The sequence below is a fragment of the Biomphalaria glabrata genome, chromosome 6 (genome assembly GCF_947242115.1).
Source record: "Biomphalaria glabrata chromosome 6, xgBioGlab47.1, whole genome shotgun sequence".
NCBI classification, from domain to species: domain Eukaryota; kingdom Metazoa; phylum Mollusca; class Gastropoda; family Planorbidae; genus Biomphalaria; species Biomphalaria glabrata.
Window position 1 is genome coordinate 25,517,211 of NC_074716.1, and position 20,639 is coordinate 25,537,849.

The 20,639-nt window shown below is 32.6% G+C and overlaps 2 protein-coding genes across 7 annotated transcripts in view; one reads left to right on the forward strand and one right to left on the reverse strand.

The window, feature by feature from the left end:
• Window positions 1-20,639, reverse strand: part of LOC106050817 (trichohyalin-like) — a 58,374-nt gene that overhangs the window by 2,042 nt on the left and 35,693 nt on the right. For all 3 annotated transcript variants that reach the window (XM_013205863.2, XM_056034212.1, XM_013205864.2), the window contains 7 exons: window positions 5,754-5,849; window positions 5,315-5,484; window positions 4,472-4,622; window positions 1,888-1,956; window positions 1,341-1,453; window positions 663-765; window positions 46-239 (listed from right to left, as the gene is read on the reverse strand). In XM_013205863.2, coding sequence (XP_013061317.2) covers window positions 46-239; window positions 663-765; window positions 1,341-1,453; window positions 1,888-1,956; window positions 4,472-4,622; window positions 5,315-5,484; window positions 5,754-5,849 — 896 coding nt within the window. The remainder of the gene's footprint in view (window positions 1-45; window positions 240-662; window positions 766-1,340; window positions 1,454-1,887; window positions 1,957-4,471; window positions 4,623-5,314; window positions 5,485-5,753; window positions 5,850-20,639) is intronic.
• Window positions 12,139-16,850, forward strand: LOC106050819 (uncharacterized). Of its 4 annotated transcripts, none has more exons than XM_013205866.2 (3): window positions 12,139-12,547; window positions 13,786-13,963; window positions 14,426-16,850. In XM_013205866.2, the coding sequence occupies exons 2-3, from the start codon at window positions 13,826-13,828 to the stop codon at window positions 15,776-15,778; spliced, it is 1,491 nt and encodes a 496-aa protein (XP_013061320.2). In that variant the 5' UTR covers window positions 12,139-12,547; window positions 13,786-13,825; the 3' UTR covers window positions 15,779-16,850. The 4 variants fall into 4 exon arrangements, with proteins under 4 accessions (XP_013061320.2, XP_013061321.2, XP_055890191.1 ...); XM_013205867.2 differs by having other exon boundaries at window positions 12,139-12,342; XM_056034216.1 differs by lacking the exon at window positions 12,139-12,547 and adding an exon at window positions 12,826-13,011.

The window sequence follows — 20,639 nt, forward strand, 5'->3', positions numbered from 1 at the left end:
TTAAATTTAAAAAATTAGAACAACATTTCTTACAGTAATTCTTACCTCATGTAACTGTCTTTCGGCCACTTAACAAAATAAGAGAATGTCCACGGTTCAGTGATACCTTGAGATTGTTTGATTCTGTCCATATAATTCCTGACTTCAAGATTCTTGTCTCGTCGCTGTAGTGCCCAGGTTCTTCTCTTCTCTAATTCTGCTTGTAGTCTTTCCCTAGCCTGCTCTTCTAGCATTTGTAGCTATGTAGAATTAAAACCAGCATGCATGAAGAAACTCTATATCCATCAAACAAACCTATCTATAAAGTATAGTTAAAATGTGATGGGCTGCTATGTAATCTAATTTGAAGCATAGCATAGACATCAGTAAGAGGAAGCTTCCTACCATCATATTTTGTTTAACTTTCTTGGAAGTAAAAGAGGAGAATGAAAGAAAAAAAAAAAGACTTGCTAACAAAATACAATAAAAGAGACCCAAATGAAATAAATTCAATGTTTCAGATCTCCACCTCCTAAAAACTTCCCCTTCTTCCCCTCAAAGATTTCAAATGACGTCCTTTGTTTTAGTTTGGTGATTTATTTCATTTATCACTTTAGAATTAAATTATTCAACTTTTTTACAGAAAGAAATAATAAAAGACAATTGGAAAATGGACATTTTACTTCTTTCAGTCTGGCTTTTTCTTGAGCTCTTCTCCATTCTTCTTCTTCCTCTTGTTTTTTTCTTTCTTCTTCAAGTCTCTTCTCTTCCTCTAGCATTTCATGTCTAAAACAGAAATTCAATATTATTTTTGTTCATTTGCTTTAAATTTTGTGCAATAATTTAAAATACAATTTAAATATGAATAGATTGGTTAAGTCTTATTTATACCAGTTTTTAAAAATTGCATTAATAGGTTGTTTTTTATCTACATGACTGACATATATCTGTCTCTTGGGGGGAATGATAGTTGAAAAGATATAGATCTATCAGTGTGAGCAAATACAACCACTAATATATAATGTTCCACTTCCAAATGTGCAAGTACAGCAAAATTGCTGACAGAAAATTTCAGTAAAGACCTACTCTTTAGCTTCAGTATATTATTGTAGTTGCCTAAGGTTGAAGACATTACTGTCAAATTGAAAAAAAAACCAACACTTTCTACTGACACCTATGTCACAGTAATTGGAGTAATCAGTTTTATCCCCTTTTGTACAACCATTTAATACAGACTTGTACAAGAGAAAAAAACAACAACTGAGTCTATTACTATAAATGCATTATACTGGCTTAAAACAAATTCAGGAAGTGTAGTTTAAAAAAAACAACTTTTTACTGCAATATAAAAAATAATTTACTGTAATTTTTCCTCCTCTTCTTTCATTTTATGAGCCTGTTCCTCTAATTGCCAACGTCTTTCTTCTGCCTCTTCTTTCTCAAGTAAAATTCTATGAAAAGCTTCCTCTTCAGCCTTAAGGATTACAGCAAGAGATAACATTTTTTGAAAGTAAACATTTCTTAAATTACATGGTAAAGTAATACTGACTAGAATATAATTGTAGAATGTATTGTAGGGTGGTTAAAGTCTTTTTTTTTAAATTTGTTTCTGCACATTGATTTTATTGAATCACTAAAAAGTTCCGAGTTTTAGCTCCATTTGTTTCAATATGTCATTTATATTATTCTTAGGAATAAATTTTGGATGTAAAAAAAAGGATATAAAAGCCAAGGGTCAATTAATTTGTTTTACTGGCTATGTGACTCCATCATAAATAAAACAGTGAATAATAGATCTAAATAAAACACCAGCTGGAACTTTCTATAAGGACCCCTAAAATTCAATGCTGATTACTATTTAAAAAATAAGTATCTAGGCTTTGATCAAAGAAGAATTCATTTCACTACCTGTCTCTCTAATTCTCTTAATCTTTCTTCCTCTTCCTCTGCAGCTTTTTGAGCATTCAGAAACTCTGCCTATATGCATGAGATTATAGAACATAAATGAACCATTAAAACTATAACAAGTATCATTATGTATAACACTTATTCTAATATGATTATCTTTAATAGACCTAAAAAATATAAGGAGAAAAAAAGAATATTAAAAAATAAAAAATTACAAACTTTATATGCCCCCAAAAATATTTCAACATTTATACAAATATATTGGGGACACGACAATTTGTTCACTGACATTTCGTTCACCGACAAATCGTTCACGACTTTTCGTTCACGCGACTATTCGTTCACCAGACATTTCGTTCACCTGACAATTCGTTCACGCGACTATTCGCTCACACACAACTTGTTCACCGACAACTTGTTCACCGACAGTTGGTTCACTAACAATTCGTTCACAGACAAATTGTTCACAGACAAATCGTTCACTGGATATTTCCAAAAACAAAAAATTGCTAGAGATCGGGCCTTATCCGAAATTCTTTGTTAATTTTTGTTTGTTTGTTGTTAATATTTTGTTAACGAGGAAAGTATGTGATAAAAAATTATGCTTAAAAGAAAAAAGAGATCTTACAAGCAAGCTGAAACATTTAAATGGGACCTCACTTTACTATAGGTAACATTTTTACTTTCAACATGTAGGCCTTCTTTTACACTCATGTCCATCATGTAGTCTTGTTCGACCGACCCATATTTGCTTAACTTCTTAATAGCGGTCCAGATGTTTAATTAACATACCCATTTTATTGATATCTTGTTAACAAAAACAAATCTTATCTTATATAGGCTAATACAGACGTTTCTTAAAAAAAGAAGATGATTACATCCTACGCGTCATGCATTCTGCCAAGTCACTGGTTTTCCTGGCTAGCTCAGACACACTAGTATTTTTCCACAATCCTTTCAGTGTTTTTACGAGAGATAATTTAGATTTTTAACAATGGTACTAGATTTGGTACAATATATGGTTTCACTGTTCAACTCTGAACGTCACATACTAGATACAGATCTAAGGTTAATACTTATCAATTAAGACATCTAAGAAAAAAGAAAACTAATTACATGTACAACACTAGGAAATATTTTGGTTCCCTATCAAAAAAATATAATTTATCGCAATACAACAAAATAAAATTGTTTCAATAAATTTGTTATTGAGGTCCAAGCAATCAAATTAGTCTACCAATGGGTGGTCACATATAGAGACAAGTTAACTAAAATAAAAATAAAATAAAACTTCTTTTAAACTTGATGGAAAGTACTATACTAGTGCCTAGTAGATATTGTCAATGTAGACTGAACATGTGTATAGGCAATGTCCAATAAAGTTTTATTACTTCCAGAGGAGCCAGTCTGACTAGCACTCAACTAGGTGTTAACTAGAGTATCCAGATGAATGGGTAGATTCCCGGTAGATGAAAAAAAAAGAGGGGGGTGTAAAGGTATATTAAAGGTGAAAGTAAAAATGTTACCTATATTAAAGTGAGGGCCCGTTTACATTTTTCAGCTAGCTTGTAAGATCTCTTTTTTTTTTTTTTTTTTTTTTATTTTAAGTATAATTTTTATCACATACTGTTCTCATTAACAAAATATCAACAACAACAACAACGAAATTAAATAAACTCAGAATTGACCTGATCTCTAGAAATGTTTTGCATTTGGAAATAATAGCTACAAAAGTTTTAATGTAAATAAATTAAACACGCGACGAGAATATATAATATTAACAATATGTTACTATACAGTGAACGATTTGTCTGTGAACAATTTGTCCGTGCCCTGAACGAATAGTCGCGTGAACGATTTGTCGTGAACCAACTGTCGGTGAACAAGTTGTCGGTGAACAAGTTGTCCCTGAGCGAATAGTCCGTGAGCGAATAGTCGCGTGAACGAATTGTCGGGTGAACGAAATGTCTGGTGAACGAATAGTTGCGTGAACGAAAAGTCGTGAACGATTTGTCGGTGAACGAAATGTCAGTGAACGAATTGTCGTGGAACCAAATATATTATCCAAAATTATATAATTAATCTCACCGAATAACGAATACAAATAAAATTAAGCCCCCTCGCAGAATCCCATTAAAAAAATTGAAAATCTATTGAAAAGTTCGAACTGATAGGGCAATGGCCAATCTTGCACAAAGCTACAATAGCATGGTCATGCAATTCTAACTCTAGTCCCAAGTGCATTTATTTATTTTTTTTTGCAATTCGTCTTATTAGCTTGCAAACTCTTCAAGGATGGATGTACACTGGGTGGAGAAAATTTACAACCTAATTGGCCACATAATGAAAACTCTGGTTTGACTGCTATAATTTTTTCAAAATAAAATTATCTTAAAATTAAATTTGGTCTATTTTGAACTCAACCAAAATGTGCTTTTATATTCAGTAGTGAGGTGGGGTAAATTTTGTTGTTCATTTTTTTTTTTATTTATCATACATTTGTTATTGAGAGCAAAGTAATAGCTTTTAAAAAGGTGGAAGTGATTTTTAAAAAGAAACTTTTTATTTAAAGTTAAGAACATACTTCTAATCTTTCTTGAGCCTCCATCTCCTCCTCTTCTCTCCTAGCTTCATCCTCTTCTTTTAATCTTCTAGCCATCTCTGCATCAGCTATACTCTCTAGCATTTCTTGTTCTTTCAACCTGGCTGCTAAGGCCATTGCCTTTTCCTTTTCCCTAGATAATATAATAAGCAATATCAGTTTAAGACGTTTAGAATTAAACTCAACTACTTAAAACTCCCCCCTACCCCCAATAAAAAAAAGAAATCTAACTTTAAAAAAAAAGCCAAAATTAATATTTTTTTTAGTTGAAAACATAAGGACAAATTTATCGTATTATATACCAGAAATTTTCAAGAGTCTTAAATAATCTGTCATTACATTCCCAGTTTGAATTTAACAGTGGTTGTAAAACTGACCTTTCTGTGGCTGTGTGTTTGTATATGTAGATAAATTTGCACAAAGGTTACACTCTATATACTTTGTAACTCATTTGAAGTTGTTTTAAAGCACTTTAAGGTACCAAAGTATCAAAATGCCAACTTTATATTTTATAATAAAGATTTAAGAAGTCTAAAAGATTTGAAGAATTTCAATTTACTTTTTGCTTCACTTAACAACACATAAACTTGTACACAAAAATTAACACATTGAACATTGCAACATAGAATGAATTCCATTTTAAATTAAATACTTTTTGTGTAACTAGATGCCCTAAAATATAATAGTATAGTTAACTTCATTTTTTTTTTTTTAAAGTGCGTGCTCAAGGAAGCGGTGAAAGATAACTAAAGCTAAATCAGCTCGCCAAAAATTATTATAAAGTTAAAAAATATATATATGTTTATCACTGAAAGTAACCTTCACCTTTTTTCTATAGCTTCTTGTTTTTTACGTTCCAGCTCTGCTTTCCTGCGTGCTTCTCTTTCCTCTCTTTGAGCTTTTCTCACAGCGGCTAATTGTTCTCTTGCATCCTGTTCTGCCCTTTCCAACTCTTCTTCCTCTTGTCTAATAGACTCCATTCTTTCCCTGATTTCCTTTAAAAAAAAACACACACAATTTATATAATTCTATCTTTGACTCTAGATCTCTGTACAATCTAGAGCCAATAGTGGCAGATGTTGCATAAGAAGGATATATCCCCTTATAAATTTTATATCTTTGAATTACATGCTATATTCATAAATCTTAGTTGTTTTTTTTTTGTTTGTTTTTTTAATAACCTCAGCATAACACTAAAAGATACTTCTAATTATTTAAGAATATCCCCAATTAGAAATCTCTTTTTATATAATAAAAAACTCACTTCTGCTTTTCGTTTCGCTTCTGCCTCCTTTGCTTTTCTTGCTTCTTCTTTCATGTGAATTTTTTGCTGTAATGCTTTTGCCTCTTCTAGTCTTCTCTGAAAAGAAAAAATGTATGGAAGATGTAATGATTTGCAAAATTATATGAAGTACAGTTGTCACCAGACGCCCACCTTCTAGTCCTTCTTTCTTATGGTTAAAACCCACAAACTAACTCATAAATATCATCTAGTGATGGGCAAAAGTTAACTAAAAAAGTTAGAAACTTTTAGTTTAACTAAAAAAAAAATAAAGACCATTGTTTGATTAGAAAAAAAAAAGTTTAGTTAAAATCGTAGTTTAATTTTTTTTTTTAGTTACTAACTAAAAAGTTTAATTAAAATTTGTACAACATTTAAACATTTGATCAGGGTTGAAACACACATCCCTGTTTTCTGGTCATGTGATATCAATAACTCTGATTATCAAAAAAAAAAAAAGATGCAATTAACAACTATTTAGTCAGTGTGCATTTGAAGAGGGTAAAGTAAGATGCTGGTAGAAGTTATGGGAGTAAATATTTGCAACTGAAAGTAGCAGTATTATAAAATGTTAAACATTTTAGGCCAAAAGTTTCTATGCAATATTATGAATGGTGTTGTTCCGAATTTTTTTGTGAGCCACGTGGAGGTGTTTAATTTCTGTTTATAGTGGAATCAGATTAGTGAGTTATGTCAATATTTTTTAACTGCAGGAACATTAAGTACACTATTTTTATAGTCTTGGGATTTATTAATGAGATCTAAGTCTAAATCGACAGCTAGGCCAACATAAATCTAAAAGCATTTTAGGATAACCAACTTTAGAAAAATAAAAAAATCTTAATCCACACCCTCTCTGACCATAAAGTAAATAGACTGTGTTCAACTGATTTTAACAACTTGGTCAGCTAGACATACACATGTAGGCCTAGTGTACTGTACGTGTGTAGTCGATGACTACTACTACAAGACTACCCTGCATTTTTTTAAATTATTACGCGTTATGCAATAATGTTTGCTTAATGTGGAGTGGTCAGACAAGAAAATAACACACTGGCATGGCTAGTCAACCATGTTCGTAGATATATCTTTACACTAAAATAGTTACACACCCTCCCTGCCCAGAAAGTAAATAGACAGTGTGTCCGACTGATTTTAACAACCTGACCAGATAGACGTACACGTGTAGGCCTATATAGTGTAGGCCTATATAATGTAGGCCTTCTGAGTGTGCAGTCCATAATGACAAGACCATACCCTGTTGTTTTTCCTTTGCGCGTTTAGCGGTATTATGCAATAGTGTTAGTTGTATTTTTAGTGGTCACACAAGAAAATAGCACAGCGGCATGGTTAGTCAAGCATGTATTTTACACAATAAAATATACAGGTCAAATGCTTCTTAAACCTCCAACGATTTCGTTTCTATTTCATTGGTTACTAGATCTCAATTTGAAATTCTAAATCTAAGTTATTTAATGAAATTTTAAACTTTACCGTTTAAGTAAGATTTTCCGTTATATATGTTAATATAATTTTTAAAAAATAGTACCATTCTTTTCTAAAGGTTTTAATTCAAGGCAAAAATACAAGCACACATATTTATTTAGACATTTTTTATATATTTTATTGCCGTTAAACTAAAAGTTTATCATGAATTTCACAATATAGTTAAACTAAACTAAAGAAAATTAATTAAACTAATCATAACACTTTTTTTTGGGGGGGGGGGGGTTGAACTAGACCTATATAGATATAATCATCCGACTGTATGCCTACGGTTCGATCATATTCTTTTAACATTGTAGAAATATTTATCCATAATAAAATCAGTATTAAGGAATATGTTTCTTACATAAACGTAAATGTACAATAAAAGGTAGTTTAACTATATTGTGAAATTCATGATAAACTTTTAGTTTAACTTTTAAAAGTTAGTTTAGTTGAAAACTAGTTTTAGTTTAACATTTAAAAGTTAGTTTGGTTCCCATCACTCTAAATATCAGATAAAGATAAGTGTGTTAGGTTCATGTGAGGACACGGATTCTGCTGAATCTCTCACAGCGCAACAATTGCAAGAATACAATATCAAAGTGGGAAAAGTTTTGAAAGAGATTTTGTGTTACAACAAACTCATTAGCTGTACTCGATGCTCTCCAGTGCTTTCATTCTCTCTCTCTCTCTCTCTCTCTCTCTCACACACACACACTTTCAGTCTTTCTTTCTCTTTCCAAACTCTCTCTATTTATGTCTCTCTGGCTTACTTTTTTTCTTGTTCCCTGCAGGAATGTGTGGGTAAATGACTGGGTCTTCCAACACCCAGCCAAGCGTTACATTCACATGCGATGTATTCAAGATAGAGTGCTATATGGCTACAAGAGGAAATGCTCTACGAGATGAGCCATAGTCCTTATATGATTGCAGACAACCAACAACCAACAGCTAGGTCATGGCTAGGTCAATGCACTTTTGGAACATGAAGTAAGGGATAAACTGAAAACATGTCCATCTAAAGCTCACGTCCACTGTCTTGTCTGGAGGCACATTTGGTAATATTCAGATCCGCTTCGTTTTCCAAGATAACATTTATCACTCTATATATAGACATTGCAAAATTTGTTCCAATTTATTTTTTTAAAAGTATCAGTTCCCTCTTGAGCCTGAAGGAATAGGCCTACCGAGTCCTAATGACCCTCTATCTTTCTTGCGATTACTTCCTACATTTCTCCAAAAAAGTAATATCAAAATCGCTGGATATATAGATAGAAAGATAAATCTAGTTTGTGTATAATACCTAATGTCTAAGGCCAGTAGGCCTATTTCTCAAAATTTTAGGCCTACTTGTGACGACTCCTCCCCCCCCTCCCCCGCCAACCAAGCCAAGGAGGTCTTTTATAATTATATTATGCTCCCTAGGCGGATTCTGGCGGAGCTCTGTCGTTAAGCGTTATCCTGCATTCTGAACTTCAGCAATTCATTCTCCAGGAGTCTACAGCACGCTATTTATTCAGACCAGTAGGCCTAGAACACGCAGGTCAAATAAAGAGTTACATTTTAAGCATAAGGGGACGGGCTGATACTGACGTTTTGAGAGACAACGAGGCAATAGAGCATGAGGCATGTAAGGGGCTTGTTCTTTGTTAATTTAAGCATGATCTTGATCAGCCTGTTTTGCACGTGCAAAAGACGTTAACAAAAATTCATCACTCAAGAGAATTCGGACCGTTCTGACGTAAAAATAGACAAATAAACTCTAGAAAGTGCGAAAACGTATTGTCTGCGCCAGTGGGACGTTTTAATCTATCTTTTTTTTGCAAACGTCTCTCACAAAAAAAAAAAAAAAAAAAAAGATGGAAGATCCTAATTCCAAAATGAAATGACGTCTCTTAAAATCTAGTCCTCGATAAATGGAGACACTCACGGCCTTAGGGAGTGGCGAGTGGGGGGGGGGGGGGGGGAAACCGCGCATGAGGGGTCCCCGCGATAGTAGAAATGATTATAAGCATGTTGATTTCTTATGCAAAATGTTACTGATCGAATCATTAGTTACGTTGATTAAAGGTCACTAAATCAATATTAGAGCGAAAAGTTGTCACTAAAAAAACTAAAGGTAGAGACGGACACAAGCTCTAGCAAATTGCAATATGCCTTAATCAGGAAGAAAGAAAAAGTTTGTACACGTGATTACTCTCACATCCATTCTCGGATCAAGTTGCACAATTATTCATGGGTTAAACAAGACATGAATCAATAAAAAAAAAAGGTTACAAAGAGACACAAACTCAAAATCCACTCACAAAGTGGTCCATTCAGACAGGTAAAAGGGCAGGTTTTCAATATTTTTAGAAAGAATATCAGAAACTATGAACTACAAATTATCAACAACTACAACCCTATATCTCCTTCGATACAAAAAGAAGAGACGTGAGCGTGTCGAAAGTGTTTCCGATACTGTTGTATTGATAGTTCGACTAACGACCTAACACCACAGATTTATTAATGTTATTATTATTACTTTATTACATCATATGTATTCAATGAACTGATAGTTCTAAAGATATAGTTAAATCCTAGGTGTCAATAGCAAAGACGGCATCACGAATGAAGACATAAAAAACAGGATTAATTAATACAGCAATAGGACCCCCCACCCTATGACCGGCTAACCACTGTAAAAAGACTCGTAAACTCAAACTCTATAGCCACATCCAAGGCCGGTCTTATGCCACTGCAACCTATGCAACCGCAGTGGGCCCCGCATTTTCATAGGCCCCGCGCTAATTCTAGGTGTAAATTATTAAATCAAACCAATATGGAAAACGCCAATACTACGCGCGATTAAAACAAAAGGCAATATACAATGCCCGTAATTGTGAAATCTGTTGAAAGAAGCTTCTCGCGCCTCAAACTAATGAAGAATTACTTGAGGTCAACAATTCTCAAAGATAGATTGAAAGATTTGGTAATTCTTGCTATTTAGCGTGATCTATGTAGGAAACATAATTTTTTATGATATACAGACTTTCCTGATAAGAGTTTATGTTTGGAATGGCCTATGCGTAAGTGGAAGCTTTTTAATCTGTGTTCTTGACGCATGTAAGTTGTCCAGCTCTCACTGCCATAAAGAAGTGTGCTCAGAAAGCAGGCATTGTAGACTAGATTTTGGTTGCCGTAGTGAATTTGGTATCTTCCCTCAAGCGCTTGGAGAGCTTTGCCATTGCTGCAGAAGCCTTTCCTTTTCTTTTTGTCAGCTCAGTGTCTAAATCTAGGTTGCTGGCTATTGTTGTTCCCAAGTATGTGAATTCCTGCACCACTGTAAGTGTGTGATTTCCAATACTTATCGCTGGTATTTCTGCGACATCTTGTGCCAGGATTTCGGTCTTGGAGAGGCTTATTGTAAGGCTAAACTCTAGACAATCATCTGCCAGAGTATTCACAAGCCTCTGCAATCCTTCTTGTGAGTGAGATATGAGTGCCGCATCATCGGCGAAAAGTATGTGCCCTAATTAAGATAAGCTGTCTCTTCGTTTCTTCCAATATAGGATCATGTACCTAACAAAACATGAATCAATTTAAAAATTAACCAATTAGTCAATAAATTATTGGTAATTAATTATTTTGTTTGATATCGAATAAGGGAAATAACTTCTGCGTTATTGAGAGATATAGTTGTAACTGCGGAGTTCTTTCCCTTTTCTGACGCGTAAAAAAATAAAATAAATATCATATATATATAAATAGTAAGTTTGAAACAAACAATAGATAACTATACAATCTTCTATTTTCATAGGCCTAGACACGTGTACCTCACTAATAGAGTGGTTGGTTAAAAAAACGATTACGGTAAAATTCACCCAGATATCCCTTTCTTTCTATTCCCCCCTTCCCGTATACCCAGCTGGTCCAGATAAGTGATAGTATTATAGTGTATTGAGAAAGCTTAAAGCATGAAATAGCGCTAAACAAATACAATTGGTAAAATAAAATTCGCACATATTTATTGTTTTTGGTCTAGATCTGTTACAAACTTAATTACATGACTGATCCAAACTAATTGATATAACTACACTATAACTATAATAGAATATGCATCCTCTGTTTGAGACCCCTCAACTCAAGAAAACATTAACAAACTCGAACAGACACAAAATAGAGCAGTGAGATTCATAAAAAAAAAAACACACGAATATTCACATTTGACTAGAGTAACGTACACCTTTAGTAAAATCACTAAATTTAGAAAGCCTTCAGGATAGAAGACTTAAAAGTAAAGTAGCAATTATACATAAAACACTTAACCATAATCTTCAAATACAAAATTTAATAAAATACTCAGAAAGACACAAAGATAAAGGTACATATACCACTCCATACGCAAGCACAAATTTATACAAATGCTCTTTCTTCCCTTGCGCTATTAGAGCATGGAATGGGTTGCCTGAGCTATCCAGGAAAACCAGTGACTTGGCGGAGTTTAGGTCATTGGTTAATATGCATGACTAAATGCATGACGCGTAGGACGTAATCATCTTTTTTTAAAGTAACGTCTGTATCATATAAGTGTTAACTTGGTAGCCTATAGGCCTAGGGCCTACCAGAAGTTTTTTTTTTTTTTTTATGTATATTATTCTACATTTTATCTCATTGATTTTCAATGGAATTTAGTTAAGAAACAAGAAAAACATAAAAAATACTTCTTGTAGGCGGCTTAGGCTGTATACGAGTCTATAGTCTACCAAGAGAGAGAGAGAGAGAGAGAGATTCTACTGATTAGTATTTTATGTGAGAAAGAGTTCGCTATAAAAGGTCAAAGAAAAAATATAATCAAGATCTGTGAATAAAATATAATTTTATTGTACTTTCTACTGAACGAAACAAACAACGATTTTATAGTTGTACATTTAGATCTACTTTCAGTTGTATTTTCCCCAACTTCCATTTTATTTTTGCTGATTTGTTTGTAGGATTACAACTTACTGGAGATTAATATGACGAAATTATAATTTTTGTTGACTATCAACACGACCTTTCACCTTTGTGGAGGGAAAAAACGAGTACACTCGTACAGATCTAGGTTAGAATAAAGATCTAACTAGATTTAGATCTAGATCTAGTCTAGATGTCGAGAGCTAGCCTGCGTCTTCCGAGAAGTAGAATCTTAGTGAATCTAGATTTTAGATCAGAAAAGTTCGCTGTCTCGTTATGGTTTATTGCATTTCTCTGTAGACTATATGGAGAACTTTTCGTTTTCCCTAAAGTTACATCCGGATAGATTTTAGGTATATAACAAATATATTTAATATATTAGGTCTAGTAGATCTAGATTCTAGTTTATAGTAGTTAGAGTTAGATCTATATAATTATATATCTATAATTATTCTATCCTATGAATATGATTCAGTATGATGATGAATCTAGATCTAGTCTAGTATTATAAATCAATAAAATCTAGATATAATTATTTTTATTATAATTAATAAATTAAAATTACTACTGACTAAAATATACATTTTAGTGTCTAAATCTATTCTAGATGACTATCTAATCTATATTAATAAATTATTATTACCTTAATAATATAGTTACTTTATATAGTAACAAAGTCTAGACTAGTAGTAGTATAGTCCATAGAGATATGATAGGTTCTATTATTAATTATTATATAATCCAATATAATGAAATGTTAAACTAGATCAAATCATTACTTGAGTTGAGGACATTGATAAACAGATCTATCATATTGGTACAGTTATAATAAGTTATATGTATGACATATAGATTATTATAGATCTAAATCTATGTAATATAATATATTAATTATTAATAATAAGATAATAATATTTGAGGGGGGATGAGCTTCCATACACGTACACTCATGCTAAGTCAAATACAAACTGATGAGCTGGAAAATGTTTGCTTAATTGCCATCTCTTCTCTTCAGAAATTTTCTTGTAATGTATATTATATATTAAATACAAACCTACATTACTTGGTCAGTAGACTTAGAACTATATAACGCAGTGCTTGATTTTTATGCCTTGTGCAGAAGGGGGTCACCAAGTTCTAGTCAATAACTAAGTTAAAATATGCAATGAAGTAAAAAAAAAAAAAAATAAGTGTGGTTGTCAATATTGACAATGTTTTTGTTATGTACTATTTTTTTATTTATATACTAACCAAATTTCTGTCCCATTGACAATCATTTAACAAAGATTTAGGATCTACCTTTACTATATATTAAAGGATTAATAATTTGAGTTAAGGCCAACATAAAAAAAAAGAATAAAGAGGGCAATATTTCATGTGGTTACATAGACCCTGCTGGGACCTGTATATATTGCCAAATTCAACGCAGAGCTGGGGTTGGTGTATAAATACATATTAGACTGTCTTTGGAGACAGAATGCTTCATCAAGCTTCCTTGAAATAATTTATTAAATTTTTTTTTTTAATTTGATTATATTATGCCATATGTGATTCATTATCTTTAAAAACTCATCAACTTTAAATTCTACAGCTGTGACAACAATTCAACTTGCAGTTAAAAAATCATTATTATGGAGTTTGCAGAAGGTCTCAAAAAAGCATCAGAACTTGGTCTCAGCAAAGAGGAGTTCATGGTTATTTGGAATAAAGAAATGGATTTACGAATATTAAACCATAGTGTTGATAGCCACAAAAATTGTTCCAAAGAGGTGATGTTGCCAATAATTTACTCAATTTTAACATAAATTTTTTCAATTTATTATTATATAAAATTTTGCTTCAATTAGAATAAATTAGATAAAAATTTTGCACATGGCTGAGCAGTAAAAGCGTTTGGGTCCCGGGTTTGAATCCTGGTGAATACTTAGATTTTTAATTTCGGGATCTTTGGCAACCTCTGAGTCCACCCAGCTCTAATGGGTACCTGACATTAGTAAAGGCGGTTGGTCGTTGTGCTGGCCACATGACACCCTTGTTCGCCGTAGGAAACAGATGACCTTTACATCTTCTGCCCTATAGACCACAAGGTCTGAAAGGGGAACATTACTTTACATTGATTTTTTAACAAAGGGAGACCAAATTAACTTAAACAGAACTACAAATAAAATAGTGGCTTTTTCTTTTTCAAAAGAAAATATAATTTTAAAAAAATATATTTTTACACCTTGCAGGAATGTCTAGCTTCAGAAATTCAGGACCTCAAGGTTGTTTCACAAGAGTTAAAGCTTGAGTTAGTTAACATGAGGAATGAAATGTTCAATCAAAACCAGGATCTGTTATCAGCCATCAAGCAAATAGTAAGTCAGCAACAAAACCAAGAGATTGGAGCTCTTTTGAAATCAGTACTTGATATCGCAATGGAAGCTAAGACTCTCAGGACATACATGGAGGACTTGACAAAAAAAGTTAATAATTTGTCAGTGGAATTGAAAAGTGAAATAGCTGAAATGAAGCAAAAGGTTGTATCTCTTGGTGTACCTAATTCCAGTACTAATACTTCAGATGCTTCTTCTACAGGCTCTCACTCAGACATTGTTAGTAACTGGACAGAAGAGAAACGTCCTAAAGTAAATGAAAACAACAATCATGTGACAGCAACATCTACTTCAAAAGGTTTAAAGGTAAACAGAAATGAACAACTCCCTGACTTTTCCTTAGATACCAAGCAATATCCTTGGAAACTGACAAAGTCTTATACAAAATCCTATCAAAACAAAACTTTCTTTAATTACCCCAAGGTGAAGGAAACAGAACAAAAAGTAGAAACAAATACCAATGTTATTGTTGCTGTTCCTCTAAATAGGTCTACATTTGAAGCACCACAAGCCACTTCACTGATTTCTTTAGAAAATAGTGCATCAGGATTGGCAGAAATCAGCCAAACTGCTGAAATTGTGACCTCAACGTTAGTTCCTATTGACTACGGTGATGGTGAAAGGAACCAAATTGTGAACAATAGTGATAATGATGTACATGCACCTAAAAAAGATTTACAGAATAATGGTGCTGTAAAAAACTCCACTGTTCTTTCCACAAGCAAAGTGTTTGCAGATCGTGGTGTACGTTTTACAATACCAGAAACACATGGATTTTACAAAGCCAAAGAAGAGTTTTTTACTGACTATTATCCACTTAAAAAGGTACCATGCAAAGTGCGAATGAAGCTGAGACTTGACAAAGATGAAAAGATCTTAGTTTCGGCCTTGGTTTCCTTTTTAAACAACAGTGAAGCCATCCTTCCTCTTAGCTTTGAGGGTAATGGCTACATTTCAGCCAAGTTATCTGGTGGCAGAGGTCATTCCAAAATTTGGACTATACACCACACACTCAAACAGAAACCAAAACAAGACACAGAAGTTTGTATTGATGCTCAGGTTTGTTTACAGACCAATCGTAACACTTACACCAGAATAACCTATTCCAAACTAGTAGACATGGGTTATGACGAAGCACAGCGCCTTGAGTTTTTGTGGGATTTAGTTTCCTATCCTGTGCTACCTCACCAAAGTTCATTGTTAAAGTAATCAACCCGCATCCCATTGTTAAATAATTACATACCTATACATCAGTACCATCAAACTTTTTATTGGGATGGGATATGTTACTCATGAAACAGGTTTTATTTACTGTATATATGGTTTGTTAATATGTGTTCCATTAATAATCATTAATTATTGGTTTTGTTTAAAAATATTGATTATGGTTTGTTAAAATATTTTGAAATTTTACTTTACTGTGAATTAAATGTCTAAAGAAACAATTTGTAGCATAAAATCACTTTTAAAAAATAAATTGCATTCAAGTTATTCAATTATTACTAATTTATTATTTGGAAAAGGTTTTCAGTGAAAACAAATAAAAATTGGGATTTATGATTGATCTTGATGAACTTTCATTTCTCACTATGTGACTCTGTGCTATCAAAGAAAAACTAAATTATTTCTTGCAAAGTGACAATTAGCAAATATATATATATATAAAAACAACAACTTTTCCTGTAAAATTTCTTCACAATAAAGCCATTGATGATGGAATTGTTAATGTTGATAATAACATGAGCATTGGAAACGTTGTTAGGCCTTTTTTTAATGACAAAAAATTTTATTAAAAGGCTTTTTACTGCTTTAAATTTTCTTTAAACTCATTAAAAAGTGTGGAGGATATTTGGATCTATGGGCATTGAGTTGGTGTCATTTTTTGGCTCAAATTATTTTTATTACTTTTTGGCTTGTCAACTATTTTGTAATTATCAACATATTCTAATTTATTAAATATTGTCATTTACTCATGAAAAAAAACATTTGATAACATTTAAAACATTTTTTTTTTTACTATTCAAATGAGAATATATTATTTAAGCAGGAGTTTATCTTTAGGGGGTAATATTTTGTTTTTATTATGAGTCTTGATTAAAAAATTTTGCTTTTTGCTTCTAAAAAAATTAATTTGAATTATGTTGAAGTTCTAAAATTTTGTTATTCTGTGGTACAAATTTCATTTTTATTTACCACATCGTATTAAATGAGTTTCAAATTTATTCCAGGTGTTGAATGAAATGAACAAAATTATATTGAAATAAAAATGTTTGTGTTGCCATTTAAGTCTTTCATTGTCATTATAACAATCTCAACATGATTTATGCTCTTCCATCAAGCTCTGCCAGACTCTGATGGTTAAAAAGCTTTCTATAGTACTGCTATCATGTCTTATTTATAAAATTATAAAAAGCATTATAAGTAGCCTGCTTTATTTAATTTTTGTCACCTACCAATTTTATTTTTATAATAGACTATAATGCAACTTTGTTTAATAATGGACTATTTTTTATGTGTATCTTTATGTGTATTACATTTTCTTATAGAAATTTAATTTAAATTACGAATTTGTAGGGTTTATCAAGAATTATAGTTAAGTTGTTAATAATTGCATACCTGTATAATTAACTTTTGTGAAAGTAAGGAAAATCGATTGCACCCTTAGCCCACATGTTTAAAAAATTCAAACTACCATGTAGTACCTTATTATTGCAAGATATTTTTTAATCTTTGATGTAAATGTTGAAATGGAATGCTGCTTATGTTTGATAAAAATAAAAAACAATAGATATAAATGTAAAAAATCTGTCTAGTTTGCAAATTAATAAGTGCTCTTTCTTTTGTTTGTTCATTGACTTTTGGGGGGGGGGGGGGGGCTGAAATATAAAAAAAAAAACAAGAAAAATACAAAATAAACTTTAAAAAAAAAAGTTCCCCTTTCCAGACCTTGATGTCTATAGGGCAGATGATGTAAAGCTCATGTTTCTATGGTCTATGATTAATGTGGATTTCATGCGCCAGCACAATGACCAACAGCCTTTACTTTTCACAGACAAATGTCAGGTACCCATTAGAGCTGGGTGGGCTCAAAGGTGCCCAAAGTTCCAGAAATAAAAAATGACCTAATACCGGTACTCTATACAAAGTATAAAGGGGACTAATTCGACTTATACTACCACCTAAGTTAGTACAATTTCTTTAATAATAATTAATTACCAATATTTAATTAACTAATTTTTTTTTCATTAATTTTCACTTGGTCAGGTAAAGAAATAATTGTGCAAGATTTCAACTTAATCTGAGATAGGGTGTGGGAGAAAAAATGTAAAAACTTTTTATCACAAACTCTGAACTGCATGTGCATAGCCAGGATTTTTTTTTAGGGAGAGGGTGTGTGTGATTTTGTCCCTTTGCACACACAATACAGATATATACATGGGATGTTCGAATGTACATACAATGCATGTATGTCTTAAGATCATCTTCGTGTTCAGTAAGAAGCCTTGCCGCAAATTTTCGATTTTGTCACTTGAGAGAATTCTGACCATTAAAAAATGAATCAGGTCAGCTGAGACGTTTTGAAATGCCTTCTTCAAAAAAGTTTTAAATTGATATTTTGCTGAAGCCTCACACAAAAATTGTATACATTTTAAAAGATCCTTATTAGTAGAAGATACGAAATCTTTATCTTACAATAGTTTTTTTTTACTTTTTAAACATTGATTATGTCATTTCACTGGGTTAATATTCAAAATTTATTGATAACTACAATGAACAGACAACTTTTAAATTTTATTGTGTAAAGCAGTGATGCCCAAAATACGGCCCGCTGGCCAGATCCAGCCCGTGCAGTGATTCCTTCCGGCCCGCCAAAATGCTGGCACAAAGTGTAGAAAATCACCCCCCCCCTCTCCCCCCCCCCCCCCCCCCTCTTACGTTAGGGGCTTAGAGCCCTCAATTTTTCTCCGATGGGTTGGTACCATGACATTTAACTTTTGTGCGTTTATAAAATGGGACTCTGTAGAATCTATTGTACCAGGAAAAGTGAAGGGATCTTAACTTTTTTGCGGAACATGATAATAAACCAACATATTTGATTTGTAAAGAATGTGTGTCTGCTAAAAAACAACAACAAAAAACAAATAAACGGCGTAATAATACAAATATGACGGCATTCTTGGTTTGAGCTGTGAACAAAGGATTGTTAAAGTACGCCTAGAGGTTGGGGGATGGATGGGAATATTGACCGAAAAGAGACAAGAAAATGTGTCAGTGGTAAAGCAGTTACTATGGCTACAATGTTGCTCATATTGTAAGTTAAGAAATGAAGCCAATTTCCAATGCGTAAAAAAAAAAAGAATTGTCAAATATCCCATTAATTAATGAGGAACTAGTTCTACGAATTTCTTATCAAATAGTTTCATGTCAAATTCATTTCGTTTTTGTCGGCCTACGTTTTCGTTCTTGTGGCCCGCGACACGAGTGTTGAAAATAAAAATGGCCCGCAGGTCGAATTAGGCTGGGCATCATTGGTGTAAAGCAATTAGAATTACTTCATCCTCTCCCTCATGAGAGAACAGCGCCCCCCATGGGGGTGTCCCCACCACAGCTTGAGGAAAGCTGCAATAGTTTATGCGAGTTTCTAGGGGCTTGTTTTTTAAGATCAACTTCAACTTTAGAAGGCGTCTTGTGGCTGGTCTGTTCTTTTCATGCAAAAAAACCCCGGGAGAATTGGGTTCGTACTGCCGTAAAAATGGCATAGACTCTAGAATCATTTCTTTAAAAGAGCCTTTTGAATCCATCTTGCTAACTTCTAATAATAAGTTCTTATTGGACGATAAAACGACTTCACATAATTTATAATTTAATTTTTCTTAAAATAAGTAATAAAGTCGCTTTCACCTAATTAATAGGCCTACTAAAATATAAAATAACTGCAAATGCAACCAATTTTGTTCTTAAAAAAAAAAAGACTAGTAGATTTACGTTATTAATGGAATGGTTTCCAGCAACTGGCAGTTTGTTATTTTTAGATTTTCATTGGAGGAAGGGGTTACCACAAAAACTTTTATGGCAACACTATTATAGTAGCTGTAGCCTTGCTTTTTTTTTATTGGAAGGGGGGGTTTAACCTCAAAACTCCCCTTGGCTACGCTCATGGTATTTGTTGACTGTGCTTTCCTTGTAGTTTTGTTTTATTGGGAGTTTTAATCTCAAACTTCTTTATGAAATGCAGAGGCTTTTTTTTTTATTATACATGAAGTGAGATTTTAACATATAAATCACCCTGTATTATGATTATGGATTTTGGTGACTAGTTAAACTTAAAACCTCATTGGCTAAATTTATGGAATTTAAAGAGTGTAGTTTTCCTTTAAGTTTTTATTGGCAGTGTGGGGGCTTAAACTCCCCCTCGCCATGACTACGCTCATGGAATTATTCTTTTTTTGTTTTGTTTTAATTTTTTAAATTAATTAAGGAGGTTTTAATTTTAAAATCTTCTGGAAGGGCGTTATAAACTCAAAACCTCCCTCATGAGGGAGGTTTTAATGTCTAAACACCCATCGGCTATACTAATGGACTTAGGTACAGTAACTGCAGTTTTGTTTTACTCTTTTTTAAACCAAAGATGGGAGTTATATTCATAAAACCATTTGGCTATGACGCTCATATAATTTTAAAAAATCATTTCGGGGGAGGGGGAAGGTTTGAACCCTGAAATAACCTCTACCCTCCGGCTACCCCCATGCTCATAATACATCATATTTTATGCTACCAGTAAAATAATAATATAAATGAGTAAATTTCTAGAAGACAAAACCTGTTAGGCTAAAGAATATCTTTATCTATCTTGTAAAAGTTTGTTTTTTTACCTCCATCCGCTAAGTCTAAATTAATATAGTTATACCTACATTTCATTGCTTTTATAAATGTTTACACAAAAAAAAAAACATTAATTGAGTCAATGTAGGCTTCATATGACAAAAAAAAAAAAAGGTCATTTTATACAATGAATACAAAAGCATGTTTTGCGCCAAGAAGAAATTTACACATAAAAAGTGTTTGAAAA